A 15,211-nucleotide genomic window follows, 5' to 3' on the forward strand; every position below is an offset into this window, starting at 1 on the left:
GTTTTAATGTTATAGGAAGTATGTTTTAAGATAGCAATATTTGTATAATTGTATACTGTAGGCCTATATATTGTTTAATTGTATAATTGTATATTTTAGGTGACTTACCGTATATATTTTATTAGAATAGGTAGCCTGATCAGGGATGAGGTGCAAATAAGCTATCTAATATAAACCTTTTATGTATTCACATCTGCAAGTATTATAAATGCCATGTCATGTTTGTAATAATGTGCACTGCTTTGTCCCTGCTAAATAAACTACAATAAAAAAAAAAAAAAATAAAGTGATGGAGTTGGGCCTACATTCTGTTTTGCTACATCTTCTTACTGACACAGCATTTTCATACAAATCCATAATGCTGAGGGAACTTACTGAAGCAGTAGGGAACAGGTGCTTGTTGGCTTTGCTTTGCTGCCTGATCTTATTTGTATTTAGCCCCAACACTGAACCTGCACTTTTCACTGCCAAAACTGCAGCCAACACCTGAAATTAAAACCACAGAACAATCTAAAAAAAAAAAAAAAAAAAAAAAAAAAAAAAAAGTTTACCTCTGATTTCCACACAACGTAAGCGCGAGAGCTGGACGGCTGCGCCTTCCTCTGAAGCCACCTCCGCGGGGAGAACAGAGTGCCCGTGCTCCCGGACGGCGTTGCCCCGGGCCCCCTCACCAGAAACGGTAAATCCCCGGCGGTATTCCTTTTGGCACGCTTCGAGATGTCATAGTCAAAGTGGAAGTTTGAGGACGGAGAAACATCCAGAGGAATGGAGGGCGAGGAGAGGGACGGGGTGATGGGCTCCTTAAGTGTCGGGATCTTGGTGCGTAAAGCCGGTTTCACAGCCAGGCGCTCCGGAGACACACCTGCGTCAACAGAGCACGGTGCGCCGCCGCTAACCCCGCCGTCGGTCCCGGTGTCACAGTGTCTGATGATAGCCGGGTCCAGGCTCCGGGTTTGGCGTAGCCTCCGTTTGGTTATGGCTTTGGAGGCAGGAGAGGAGCAGGAGAAGACGCTGTTGAGAAGCCCTTGAGCGGCAGACATGTCTCCTTATCTCACCATCAGCGTCCCTCAAAAAGCTCCCCTGCAACGGCAACGACACGAGTTTAGTGTTACTGTTTCCCCATCAAAAAGAAGGTCCGCGGAGGGCTGGCGGAGGGCTGGAATGCGCTGCATCTGGCTGCGTAAAGTGGAGAAAAGAGCGAGTCTTCTTTTCCTCTCACGTTGGTCATTCCCAAACTAGAGTGGAGTGAGAACACATTTTTAAGTGTGTGTGTGTGTGTGTGTGTGTGTGTGTGTGTGTGTGTGTGTGTGTGTGTGTGTGTCTGATTCTGTTACTGTTTAACGCTGAGACCTGCCGGTTATCCTTATTTACATGAGCTTCTAAAGTTCCAGTTTATTTGAAAGACATTTGCGATATTTAAATCAATAAATCTGTGACATAAACTTTGAAATCACACTATGCTCAAAAATGTATTGAGAAGCAGGGTTTGGTGACTTTTTTGTGTTTTTTTTCTCCACACTGTCAATATAAATCATTCCTAATTTCTGCTTTTCCTCAATGGAGTTCAACACTGAGTCTTGATGTTGAGTACTTTGCTGCACATGCAATTACCCAACCCTACTGTAGAGATCAGTTCTTGCATAGTGTATTTTTTTTTTTTTTTTTTTTTTTTTGCTTATTAACCAATTTCTTCTGAAAATAGTATATTATTAACAACTTTGATTTGATTTTTCAACTCTCCAGGCGAGTTTTGCATTTAAAGAGTCAACTCTCGACCCCCATGGTTCCTCTTTTGCTTTGCTGATCAAATGTAAATGCCCTCCAGATGAAACATCAGTGGGTGTTCACTAATCTCATCCCACAAATTCCATCCAGAAAAGCTTGAATTTAAACTCAATTTAGTTTCCTGCTGCCTTTTAAAAAGAAAAAGTAAAGTAAGATAGCTTTCTATGATTAATAAGCTAATTTTCATAATTAGGCGAGCAGACAGACCCGATAATCAGACAGGCAGAAGGTCACGCACACAGCCAGACAGACATGATTTAGCCAGAGATGAAAATAGGCATATTAATCCTTGTCTCCCATTAATCCACCTCGCCGTCTGGGAATAATAGGCCCATCAGTGAAGCCCGCTGTGTGCTATTATTAGCCAAACAATAAGTGAGCCATAGGATTAATAGCCAATGCCTTTCTTTATACACCTGTGCAAGAGGCTGTATTCCAGACATTTGTTTACACAGATGCTCTTGGAGGAGCTCAGTGATTCCAGTGTATAGAGATGGCTGTGTGAGTGTTTGTTTTTAAAGGGGGAGAGTGTGATAGAAAGAGAGACTCTGCCAGAGACAGACAGACAGAGAGAGAGAGAGACAGAGACAGAGAGAGAGAGGGAGCATGTGTGGCCCAGTGTGTGAAAGTATGGGAAAAATGAAAAGGGACAGCAGGAGTCCTGAGAGGAGGGTGCCGCGCGGCTGATAAAGGAGCTTATGAAGCTGCGCCGCATGACGCGCTCACACACATACACACAACACAGCGTGACACGACACCGATAACAGCTGAGATAGATTTGACCCTTCTAAAAACAGTCGGCTGGGGGAAAGAATGAGACACAGGCTGAGTGAAAAACACAGAAGCGTGAATTATAGAAAGAAAACATGGTGTTTCATATTAGAAATATTTATGGTAAGAAGCCAGCGCCTGAGGGAGGCAGTGTTGCCCTGAAGTGTACCCATACAACTCCTCCATGTAGGGGAGAAAGCCAACAAGAACTGCCATATGGAACAATAGTGTATAATTGAGAAGAAAATGTTCCACAGATTTAGAGAGTATGTATAGTCTATTGCAGCATTCTTGACTTTTCATTTTGAGGCCTTCAACCTCTTCGTCAAAGACAATCTCGGGCATTGCAGGACTTTATATGCAGCGTAACCGTGGAAACATGTAATGTGAAACAGTGATCATTTGACGTGACTGTCAAAATATATCAGTGGCAGTCAGGGTCAAAGGGAAGGAGGATAAATCAGCAGGGCTGCACTTCAGCTTACGCTCAGTAATGTTATATACACACTGTCCATATTTGGTATACAATAGTGGAGCAGCACTGCCTGAAACCATTTTAAGCTAAAATGAGCCTTGATTCAGATACAGCTTTTGAGACATGGTTTCCTGAGTGCACATTTCATTGTTCTAGCCTGTTAGACAGATATGAATGAGAAGGTCACAAGGTCAGGAATCAAAGTAAATTAAATCAATTGTAGACCTATAAATGAAATATGGAACAATAAATCAGTGATACAAGGTCTATTTTTATCTGTTAAAGACAATTTACTTCAGTATTATTATATATTCCAATACTAAGAAAAATGTATAATCTGATTTCTTAAAGTGATAAAACTCTCCGATTAGAGAAGTGATTGAATCAGTTTGCAAACTTGCAGGACAGTGTAAAATTGAAGACAAACACAGTTCAAACATGTAATACATTACCATAGTGTTCCAATAGAGGATGATTAGATTATTGAGCTGTATACTGTATTCTTGTACTGTTTTTTTTGCCTCAAGGAAAAGACTCCTTCCTTAAAGTGTGTAAACTGAATACCAGAAAAGGTTTTGCTCCTCTAATGTATGTATGTAGGGTAGGGGTGTAAAATACCCGTGTTTGCTTAATTTGTATAGGGTGGTTTAATACAGATATTTAATCTGAGAATCAGGGGAGCTGTAATTGAGGCCATTTGCAATAGTCCAATAAATTGCCTGCAGGTTCCTAATCATTTTTCATGTCATGGACACCTAAACGGACACAGATGGCTTTCCTCTTTGGTGAGATTTTATCCAATGGACCCTTGCAGGACCTACTTTTTCATATGGATGTGGAGATTAGAAAGATAATGGTAAAATGTAGGATTCAAATTGGGATAAACACAGGTGAATTGCAGTAAAAAATCTGTTTCACATGTTTGTTGTAGAGGACTGGGATCTTTGAGCATTAGTTTATAAATCTATATTCATGATGTAACTCATACACGTGGTCCACACAGACATATGCTACTCCTAGTCAAGGCAAGTGTTGCTTTATTGTGGAAATGGGATGCATGCTAGTAAGTACTACCTATATGTATTAAATTAAATGTATCAAATGGAACAAAAGCAATTTGGTGGTGACTTCACAATGAAGGCAAATTAGTTTCATGTACACTTTTTAGTGCCCGTATACTGACATCTGCTGGTCAGTTTCTGAAATTACCCTACTAGTACGGTGTCCGTGAGAGACCATTTGAACTTTATAAATTGCGTTTTCCATGGTGCCTTCACAGCTCTGTTGAATGTTGGGGATATGATTTGCATATAAATGATATCCTATTGATGAAGATATTATATATTTTGAGTCCAGCCTAATGGACTCACACGTGAATGTTATATATATATATATATATATATATATATATATATATATATATATATATATATTTATTTGTGGAACTCTTTTTGGTTTTAAATGAGTATTAAGACTAAAGTTGAAATCGTGATGATTCACATACTAAAATTGCATTCATGATTGTTACCTTAAAGCTTTGTTTTTTTTTTGTGAATGTGTATTGCAGAACAAAAAACTCCCGCACACTTTCTTCTTCACTTGCGTATAAATATATTTTAGTAACAACGTTTCGGTACGTAGACCTTCATCAGGTTATTTTACAAGGAAATGAGGATGCATGCATTAAATACAACACATACACATAATACATAATATCATATAGGAGTGATGTCTTCAATCAAAAAACACATAAAGAAGATAATTATAGAAATGATAGAAAGGCTGTAATGCCAAGATCAATACTTTTCTTTTATAGGACAGGATTTTTAGGAGTTTGCAAAGGTTTTCTTCTACAGTCAGTCCCTAGAAAAGGAAAGAAAAGAAAGAACAAAACATGCCACATTATAAAGAACGAGTATTATACGTTTGAAATAAGTACAAATAAAATGAATGTGTATTACAAACATATGTTTTCTAATTCTATCAAGGCATTCACAACCCTATTCCACGGCCCAGTGCCTGATAGTGGGAATTACGAGGCGCCAGTGAAGGCAGCGAGGAGCATTTTTTTCCCCTCGCAATAGCGCCATCCCTCCAAAGTGCGTTTCGGTGAGAGACCCCTTGCAGAAAAGCGTCTGGCGAGGAAAGGGTTAAGGGGTTTATAGGGTCCAGATCGATGCCCCCTTTCCCACACGTCGCCATGAACAAATGAATTCGCGGGGAATTAAATACTCATTTCGCAAAGGAGAAAGAGTCCTGTGCTTTGAACCCGACCCCACCAAGGCTAAAGTGTTGTATGACGCCAAGGTAATGGTTCGTATTCCGTCATTCAGACTTTGTCCAAACGAATGCTTTATATAGTCAAAGCAGGGCTGTGTGTGTGTGAAGTGTGGGTCGTATGAACCGACCGCTCAAGGCCTCAGAAAACACAACATTATCTGTTGCAATGTGCCGTTTCTTGAATGGTTTCCGGGGTACGTTTGACCGCAGCCGCGTTCGAGCGTTGCGTTTCTGCAACGTCGCGTTCACCAGGCTGGGCTAGTTGGCAAAGCTAACGCTAATAGAACGGTCTGGTGACGTCATCGCGTTCCGGCCCAGCTGCTGGCTCGATGTTAGCGTCGACTGCTGTTGATCTGCGTGTTTTGTGAGTCTGCAGTGGTGTAAGGAGCAATGCAAGTATAGTTATCATTTCTGCATTTATCTTTTTTTTTTTTTTTTTGCATCAAAACGTCTTCCACTTAGCATTTCATTTTGGAACCAATGTTGCATTATTTAAGATCAAGATACACAAAACTATCATATATAAAGCAATAACAAACTATAAAACTAATATTTGCATGAAAAACTATAATATAATTGAAAGTGTAATAAATGCACATACAGTGCATACAGCTGCAGACTTGACCTGACACTGCAATACAATACACTGTGCAATTATAGTTGTAATAGCTTTCTGTCTGAACATATAATATTTCAGTTATTGTGGATTCTTTACTGTTTTTTTATTGCTTATTTATAAATACTTGTTTTTTATTTTATTTTATCTTGTTTTTATTTTATTATGTCTCTTGTTTGCACTATAACCTATGCTGCTGTAATCCTGTAAATGTCCCCGCTGCGGGACTAATAAAGGATTATCTTTTCTTTATTTTATCTTATCTTACATTACCTGAGTTTAAAGGCACCGTCCTTTTAAACCACAGGAGCCTTGATGAACACAGTTCTTATGGTTTTCTGTTCACGTTACAGGTCATTGATGTCTTGATTGGTACAGATGAACATGGAAGAAGAATCCCAAAGTACCTAATTCACTTCAACGGTTGGAACAGAAGGTAAGATGAGTCACCGGCACCTGCCTACTTAACTATATCATACTCATTGTAGTGTTTATCATTGCAAAAATCTCATGTTCATCGACTTGTGTAATGACATAGATATGAAACACTGCTGTCAACCCATGCAGGTCTGTGTGATTTTGTTATTTTTTATTTTCTAAATGTGTGTGTTTTGGGTAGCTGGGATCGTTGGGCTGCAGAGGATCATGTCCTAAGGGACTCTGAGGAAAACCGTAAATTGCAACATAAACTGGCTCGCAAAGCTCTAGGTCGCATGTAAGTTCATATTATGTTCATTCATTCAGTCATGCAGGTAAATACCATCAAAATGTTTAACCACTGACTACTGTTTTCTTGCATGTGTATCAATTAGGCCTCTCTTAGTAGAGAGAGTAGCGTCATACAATGACTTTTGTTACCTTATTATCAGGCTTGAAAAGTTCTACTGGTGATTTCAGACTGTGCATGTCAGTGTTGTCTGTGAACATACTGTACATGACACCTGTAACTCAAACCACACTGCATGTCAATGTCTGTTCTGTGTCCACATGTTTTGGATTCGACCTTTCTGTTAGTTTGGTCTATCTTTAGACGAGACTGATACAGATGGTGTGTGTGTGTGTTTGTTTTGTTTTCTCTCCTGGCGGTAGGAAGAGAAAAGGATGGGCCAAGAGGCGGCGTCGTCAGTCTGGTACTAAATCTTCTCTGAAGACTCTCCCTAAGGAGGACGACAGCGATGACGCATGTGAGAAATCCTTCTCCGTCTTTGTATTTCGCTCCCAGTCTCCCATAGCAATCTAATTAATCCCCTCCCAAATTTTTCCTGTCTCTAGGTTTGATTTCGTCTTCGGATAGCAGTGACGGGGACGACTCTGACCCTGAATCTTCAAATAGCGGGGAAAGCACCTTCTCTGAGGATATCAACAAAATGGTGAAGTGGATCAGTCCAGTTTTCATCTAAAACAAGGGCATATATAGACCGACATTTACATTGGAGGCCTTTAGCTGATGCTGTTATCTAGACCAACGTGCATTGCAGTCAGTGCCACCAGAAAACGACCTCTGTTTCCTTCATTCCCTCTTAATGTCATAACACACTTGTGGTCTTGCAGGTCAAAGACATTCTAGGTTGTTATTTTTATCACTTTGTTAAACCAGTATTGTCGTCTAAATTGGCTTATCCAAACCTTGATAAGCCAAAAGTGACTTTTATGACCTTGACTTCAGTCCATGGCAAAGCACATCCTCTTACTGTCTCTATACCATTTACCTGAATGTTCATATCTTCTGTGTTTCAGAGGGTTGAGCCCGACATTAATGTTAAAAGGGAATGTGAGGAGAAGATCGTCCACGTCGACATCAGCATCCCCGATGTCCTGAAGAAGAAGCTGGAGGATGACTGCTTTTACATCAACAAGAGGAAGAAGGTACATGCAGCAGATGCTAAGCAGTGTTACACATTTAGTTAAGATACAGATACTGGTACTTCTGGTAAGCCATGGTAAGACAGAAGAAGCTTGCTTAAATTAAACAGACGTTTTTCTCCCCCAGCTGGTCATGGTTCCCTGTCAGACGAACGTCGTGCACATCCTCGAGTCCTACGTCAAGCACTTTGCCATCAACAAAGCGTTCATGGCCAACGAGAGGTACCGGCGCCAGCAGAGCACCACGCAGCCCAGCAGCCCTCAGCCAATCCCTCCAGAAAAGAGGTGAGTCCGCACACGCTTTGAACAGAGTGCGATGGAAACGAATGTGAATGGTTCCCAAGTGCCCAGCTGAGACGGCATACATGATTATGAACATTAACTTATCCTTAAAATGAATTTGTTTTTAGTGAGGAGTTGTGTAAGGAGATGGTCGACGGCCTGAGGATCACGTTTGACTTCACCTTACCCATGATCCTCCTCTACCCCTGTGAACAAGCCCAGTTCAAAAAGGTCAGCTCGTCCAGGCTTTTCCTGGCCGCCAACGAAAGCTCCCCCTGCTCCAGCAAGTAAGTGTGCTATGATAAATCAAGTCTACGTGTTGTTTCAGAGACCACTGCTTGGCTATGATAAACTGCATTTGACTATTGAGCTCTACCATTAAGCTGTAAGCCTCTTTCTCTCCCGTTGTGTCTGAAGCGCCCAACGAGAACGCAGCCCAAGCCCGTTGGGGCACAACCCACCCACCCCCCAGTCCACAGACAGCCAACCAGCACTGAGCGACATTTCTGCCACCACGCCTACGCCCACCGCCACTGCCCCCACCCCGAAGCGCCGGCGTCACCCTGACATGGACTGTATCTCTTTCCAGTCCCAGTCACTGAGACGCTCCACCAGGAACACATCTGGAGGTGACCGGCCAGCTGAAGGAAGCAGTGGAGGTAATATTTTTTTGGAGATTTAGTGCTATTTTGAAAATGATTCATAAAACAAAATATGTCTATTCATATTACATATATGCTTTATTATTTATATATGTGATTTTTTAAAAAATGTTTTGTCAAGCATTTTGTAACGATGTTTACACTTGTGAGCTATTTATGTATTGATAGAATGTATGTAATGATTCAGGTGGAGGCAGTGCTACAGCATCCCCGCAGCTCAAACGCCGTTTGGTCGACACCTCATCCCAGCCCAAGTTCTTCCTCAACCTCGACAGAAGTAAGAGGACAGTCTGTTAAAAAAAATATGACTTCAAATAAAAGCTTATTGTGACATTACTCTTAACTGTAGCTTGTAGTGACAACCTTTTGTATTTGTAGTAACCAGTTTTGCCCAGTAGATGGTGCTGTCCTACTTCTTTCCTCTCACATGTATCCACTTCCCAGGTGCCCAATAACTATACTTTCCTAAGAAGGACTTTGTGCCCAACTTTTTGTTGCTTGCATTCATTTTCGCTGTCATTGGTTTATTGTGTCAGCCATATCTCATCAGTGATAAGCAACACAGCTTGAAATGTATCTGTGAACATCTTGTTGTTCTCTGTTCTTTCCCTTTACCCAGAAACCCCAGTGCACAGTGGCTCATCTTCCCCGTTGCCCTTGACGCCAAGCAAAGAGCGAAGCGGGCCTTTCTATGGCCTCGAGAGCCGGAGAAACAATGAGCTTAATGAGGTGATGAAATTGTGTGTGTGTGTGCTGAATGTACTATTATCTGGATGGAAAACTATTTTTTTGCCGAAGGGCACTAGGATAGTTACATAAATGGACTTCCTCATTGCAGGGAGAGAAGTTAAGCAACCGTTTGATGATTTGTGCATTCAGGCCCAAGTTCACATTGACCAGTCATTTAAATGTTAATATGTGAAATGCTTTTTCCTTTACTCCATCAACCAGGTCCTCAGTTGGAAGCTGACTCCTGATAACTACCCTCTGCATGACCAGCCTCCTCCACCCTCGTACCTGTACGGATCACAGCACCTCCTGCGGCTTTTTGGTTGGTGTCTTTCTTGATTTCAGTGGTTTGATTGTGGTGAAGCGGAATATTTCCCCGTTATTTTCTGATTTTGAATGCATTCTTCTACCTTTTGTGCAACTTCTTCATATAACCATGGCCACTGTCCTGCTTTTCATTCAGTGAAGCTTCCTGAAATCCTGGGAAAAATGCAGATCCCAGAGAGGAACCTCCGAGCTCTGGTCAAGCATTTGGAACTCTTTCTCAGGTAAGTGATTACTGTGTTCAAATCAAATGTGTCAGTGTTGTCACGTGTACATATAAGAGGTCTCAGAGGTAAGTGCTTTAGGAAGCAAGAGAGGGACAGCAACTGTTAATTGAAATGGGTAAAAAGAGATTAAGCACAGGTTTCAATTTTCTTTAAGCTGTGCAGATGGGAAAGTACCAATCTTTGGGTCACTCAGGCCTAAAGTCTAACAGCTCCATCACTGAAACATTCAAGCATACTATTTAAATCTCAACCCCCAGTGGAATAGGCCATCAGGTGGACAGAAACTGTGCGAAATCTTGTATAATTTCCATGAAGGATAAACCATTAGAGAGACGGGGGGCTGCATTCAATTAGCGGAACATAAAATAGGAAGCACTCTGACTTAAGATGCTCCTTGGTAATAACCTGCACGCTCCATTAACCCAGGTTTGACCGAGCTAAGCATTTAAACTCAATACTAACTTCCAGCGTTGAGCTGCAAGAAGTTCTCATTTCACAAAGAGAGAGGGGGGCAGAACCTAGAAGCCATCAGCCTCTAGAACACCCTTAACAAATACAGTTTATGCCTCACTCACAATACCCTAATGTTCCATTTGGTAGCTTGCTTCCCATAAGTATAGTAAATCAAGATATTAAAAGATGGCGGACAACAATAGAATTCCTAGAAAGACAAAAATAGTGATTGTCCAGAAATGATTAATGTACGAAAATAACCAAGAAAAACAACAACAACAACAATAAAAAAGCAAGGAAGGGTAAGTAAATGAGAACATGAGGGGACGGAGGGGAGGGAGGGATGGAGTGAGAAAGAGCATGTGTTAGAGGGAGGGAGATGAGTGGGCGTTACACAAGCGCGGGAGTCTAATCTTTAAATCCTCCCTAGCGATCTTCAGTTCAGCCGGTCCCAAACCTGGGGGATTTAGGTCCTCTCATTCTCTAATCAAACACACGCAGTACCGTCTTCTGCCACCGAGTTGTGCTGTGGAGCAACACCTGAACTCTCCACGGGGGTGGGCACAGGGACAAAACTGGAGTCTGAGAGCCAAAATGACCTCTTTTCCACTACTCAACCAAAATAAATGTATATAAATAAATAAACTGGAGCTCGGTGCCATAAAAATCATGAGGGGGGGGGTCTTCTGAAAATAGCTAGAGCTGGCATTCATGTTGGTTTGTGGGAGGAGAGTGGTTTGATTACAGCATCCAACTACATATGTGATGCGCAGATTTTTTTTTTTTATCTCACGGCGGGACAGAAGGGCTCTAAAGCGGCATTGTCAACACGGTACTGTAACACTCCACACTAAATAAAATACCAATACCTCATTCTTTTCAGCAGCATTAGCAGTTTATCTTGGCAAAGCATATATTGCAGTGTCATCAGTAGTTGGAGTAGAAAGTCTTTTAATCCACTCCAGTGGCACTGGACTGCAAATCACTGGTGCATCTCCTTGCACAAAATATTATTCTGTAAAAATGGCACAGACAATAATTTGCAATATGGAGTGAAGTGCTTAAAAGTAAATTACTTTTGCAGTTACAATCTCCTCTGCTGCTCCGTGAGGAACTATTAAGTCGCTAAAACGGGACTGATTGTGTTCAATACAGAAAACACTGACATTTTTCTCTCAGTGACTTATTTGTATTTCCACCGTGTTGGAGACTCTGCAGGACACTGGACACAAACTAAAATACTGAAGTCTTTTGGGAAAGCCTTGATGCCTTTTACTCTGAAAATCAGCCTCGTGGCAGATTGTGCAGAGCGGGCAAAAACTGATTGATGTCGCAGAGACTGAAGTGCAGTGCATTCTGGGATTTGGCCACAGTTGATCTCTCACTCTCCCTTTCTCCGCAAGAATGATTATGATTAAGTGTGAGTGAGTGTGTGTGTGTGCGTGCGCACATGTGTTTGCACACGTTCTGCTGATTTACAATGTGTATGCCTAAAGCGGCTTGCCTTGTTTTATTACTGATCTAACAGCAATAAAGATTAGCACAAGCCTGAATTTCTGGCACCAAAGCAGCCAAAAAATGTAATAAAATCAGATCAATAAATATGCATTGAAACACGCTCAATGCTTCTCAATGAATGTCGTTGAATCTACTTTTTCATTTGAAGAACTAGGCTGAAATAAACTTCTTGAAACCAAGTCTTGCTCACCTTTTTAATCCATTCACTGTGGGGGTACTGGCATGTCCCCTTTACTGTCCCATTAGGTCGTCTCGTTTGTTATTCGTTTGTCAAAGCGTTCTTAAATTCTCTGATGAGGATAATTTGTTTGCATTGAGATTAGGAAGGCCGGTGGAGCTAAGATGAGATGGCAAGATTTAGAGGATTTGGCCGAGTAGCGGATACTAAGAAGATTCCGGATTAGTTTTCCCCTCTACTGATTAGATGGGAGGAGAAGGAGGAGGAGGAGGGGGGGGGGATCTTTCACTCTTCCCTCTCTGACTGCTGGTCGGTCATTCTCCATGTTCTGTGTCTTTCCGTCAGAGCGATTGGTTCTCTGGTGGTGGTATAGGATGAATGAGGCTTTGTGTCTGACATATATAACCCCAGGCAGAGGGCAAAGGGTCTAGGATTTATGTGGAATGAGCCAGGGATATCTAGGAAAACCAGAAGTCCAAGTGAACTGGGACGTGACATTTGAGATGCTTTCCTTGATAAAGCTTTTTTCGCTTCATATAAGCAAATTGTGTCCGATGACAAACCGCTTATGTTGAGTATTTTTAATGTGAACAGCGAGGGCTTCCGAACATCGTCGGAATCAAACTATCTCACCCGATTTCCTTTTCTTGTACTTCCTTTTTTTCCCCCCCACCCTCTCTCTTAGGTTTCTGGCAGAGTTCCATGAGGATTTTTTTCATGAGTCCGCGTATGTGTCGGCATCCGAGGCCCACTACAGCATGAAACAACCGAGGCCGATTTATTGACGGCGACGTTTCGGCCATTGTGTTTCTTTTCCCTGTCTTGTCTCTACCCTGACCTACCCTTCAGCCCGTCTAGACCAACCCTGTCTGGGCTCGTGTGCAGAGGAATAAATAGCAGCTCTCTCAGTTCAGATGTGTTGTGTTTTCCTGGACCAACCTTTCTTCCCCTCTGGCCTAACATTAGTTTTCCTGCCATTGCCTTGTGGAACTAGTTGCTTCTGCCACGCCACTAACCCTCGCCCGCGCTTTGTTTGTGGGACTGTCCTGCATGTGACGTCACCCTGCTCCCCCTTTTTCTTCAATGTACCGATCCAAGGCATGTCGAGAGCTGTATGCCCCATGTAAGATTTAAACAGGAGGAAGCTTCTTTCTGAGTCCCCTTTCCTCTTTGTCATCTGCTTATTGGTAACCTGGCCTACACGTTTTAGGGGAAGGCTAAGGCTTGGAAGTTCTCTAGCCTCTCAGGTATTAGAGGATGACCAAAACAAAACTCCTGCTCTGACTTTGCCGCTCTTCATAGCCACAGTCTTGGATCATTGAGGCTGTTCATAGAAGGGGAAACGGATACAGATTAAAATCTTCCTGTTCCGCCCGCCTAATAATCTAAGTTCTGATACTCTTAAGGGCATTGCTGGTTTGCCTGTTTTGGTAGCTCGCCGCCAGTGATCCTCATCCGGACTTGGTCCTCCTGTCCCAGAGATGCTTTGCTTCTTTCGCTGTGTAATTCTAACATACTGACTCTTAAAAAAAAACTTTCAGGAATCAGGAATGTTGTTTTTCCTGTGGATCTCTCTCTCTCTCTCTCTGTAGTGTTACACTTTTTGGTGTCCATTAGAGATTTTCTTCGTTCTTGGTCTGTCCTCCTTTTCATGTTGTCCTGTGCATGCCTGATAAATGTCGAGCTGATTTTGATTTTCAGTTTTTTTTTTTTTTTGCCTGTTCCTCTCACGCTGGCTGGCTGCCTTCTAGTAGACAGAATGATGAAAAAAGTGACAGAATTCTGTGTACAGCATATCTTGGAGCAAACCATGCGTTGCTTTTCATACACAGAGCAATGTCAGAATATCATTTTCTATAAAGGTGATCTCTATCAACAGGTAATCTTAAAATACAGTTAAAGATCTGATACTGTTATAAAATATATTAAAGATTGTTGTATACAAGCTTAGTTCATTGAGTACCATAGAGATTAGACAATCACTTGAAATGGTCAAAACAAATTGAGCATACATGTATGTGCAGCATAACAATTTATGCCATTCCCCCCCCCATTTTTGTTTGTAATAATCCTTAAAACAAATGCTAGGAATAACGTGTGAATGCAACAAAAGCGATTGTTGTGGTTTCTCTTCATGACATTGTGTAAATGTAAATACCTGTTGATCAGTATGTTATTTATTTTTTCTTTGCACACCACTGCATCACCCTGTTCATGCTTGTTCAATTGGTTTTACAATATGTGACATGACACATTACTATGTGTAATGCAATGGTTCCATGTTTCCCGTGTAATGTATAGACTTTTCTATTGTGTTCATTTACAGTGATGTCTGTTTCTTTTCAACTCTGTTTTCTTCATAGAGTTTAAATAAAGACTTCCATCTTCTTCACATGTACATAAAGCACCATGATTGTGAACGTCTATACTACCGTAGCTGATATTAGGTATGTCTGTTGTACTATCTTGATTGATGTGTGCTCATTTCTGGGCCTTATCCTGCTTTTGTAATTTTCCCTGTGAGATGAATCAGCTGCACGTTTATTTTAATGACCAAAAATCTTCTAAAAGCACTCCTATTAAAAGTTAAATGTAGAGGGGAGAGTTTATCAGCTACCTTGACCTTCCATGTTCCCGCACTGTAGCTGATTAAAACTTCGACCCTGAAAATGTTTTTGCAGCGGCTTGACATTTTGAGATTGTCCTTGTTAACACAGCTCCTCTGTTTGTCTTTGAGCTACTTGAGACCAAACCTAAAGTTTAGTGGAGCTCTTTAATATGAACTTTGCACTACTTTGACAGTATTTAATAAATTCTGATTAAAAAAAAAGGTCGACATGGCTAGACAGATCTGTTGTGCTGCGATACGACCACGGTTCCCCCGATGAGCGTTGGATGAAGTTGGAATTTTGACCTAATCAATGAACCCTTGTCTGCTGAAGATGGATGGGAGTCTTCTAGTGCTTGTTGTTCTTAGAAGATGTGGACGTGTCTTTGGCAGAGAGAAAAGTTCGATGCGTAATTCTAAACCAGGCACTATTGGAACTG

At 41.5% G+C, this 15,211-nt stretch overlaps 1 protein-coding gene across 2 annotated transcripts; it reads left to right on the forward strand.

The window, feature by feature from the left end:
• The first annotated feature begins 5,115 nt into the window (after positions 1-5,115).
• LOC129111897 (male-specific lethal 3 homolog) lies at positions 5,116-14,894 on the forward strand. Of its 2 annotated transcripts, none has more exons than XM_054624049.1 (14): positions 5,116-5,344; positions 6,281-6,363; positions 6,547-6,642; positions 7,017-7,111; positions 7,200-7,297; positions 7,665-7,793; positions 7,918-8,075; positions 8,201-8,359; positions 8,490-8,731; positions 8,922-9,011; positions 9,354-9,463; positions 9,686-9,785; positions 9,927-10,011; positions 12,849-14,894. In XM_054624049.1, the coding sequence occupies exons 1-14, from the start codon at positions 5,240-5,242 to the stop codon at positions 12,946-12,948; spliced, it is 1,650 nt and encodes a 549-aa protein (XP_054480024.1). In that variant the 5' UTR covers positions 5,116-5,239; the 3' UTR covers positions 12,949-14,894. The 2 variants fall into 2 exon arrangements, with proteins under 2 accessions (XP_054480024.1, XP_054480025.1); XM_054624050.1 differs by having other exon boundaries at positions 5,116-5,338; positions 12,849-14,893.
• The last annotated feature ends 317 nt before the right edge of the window (positions 14,895-15,211 follow it).

The sequence above is a fragment of the Anoplopoma fimbria genome, chromosome 22, assembly GCF_027596085.1.
Source record: "Anoplopoma fimbria isolate UVic2021 breed Golden Eagle Sablefish chromosome 22, Afim_UVic_2022, whole genome shotgun sequence".
In the NCBI taxonomy this organism is placed as follows: domain Eukaryota; kingdom Metazoa; phylum Chordata; class Actinopteri; order Perciformes; family Anoplopomatidae; genus Anoplopoma; species Anoplopoma fimbria.

Coding starts and splice junctions, on each gene's coding strand:
- LOC129111897 (XM_054624049.1), top strand. CDS start 5,240: ATGAATTCGCGGGGAATTAAATACTCATTTCGCAAAGGAGAAAGAGTC. Junction 8,732..8,921: donor AGCTGAAGGAAGCAGTGGAG/GTAATATTTTTT, acceptor GTAATGATTCAG/GTGGAGGCAGTGCTACAGCA. Junction 9,012..9,353: donor CTTCCTCAACCTCGACAGAA/GTAAGAGGACAG, acceptor CCCTTTACCCAG/AAACCCCAGTGCACAGTGGC.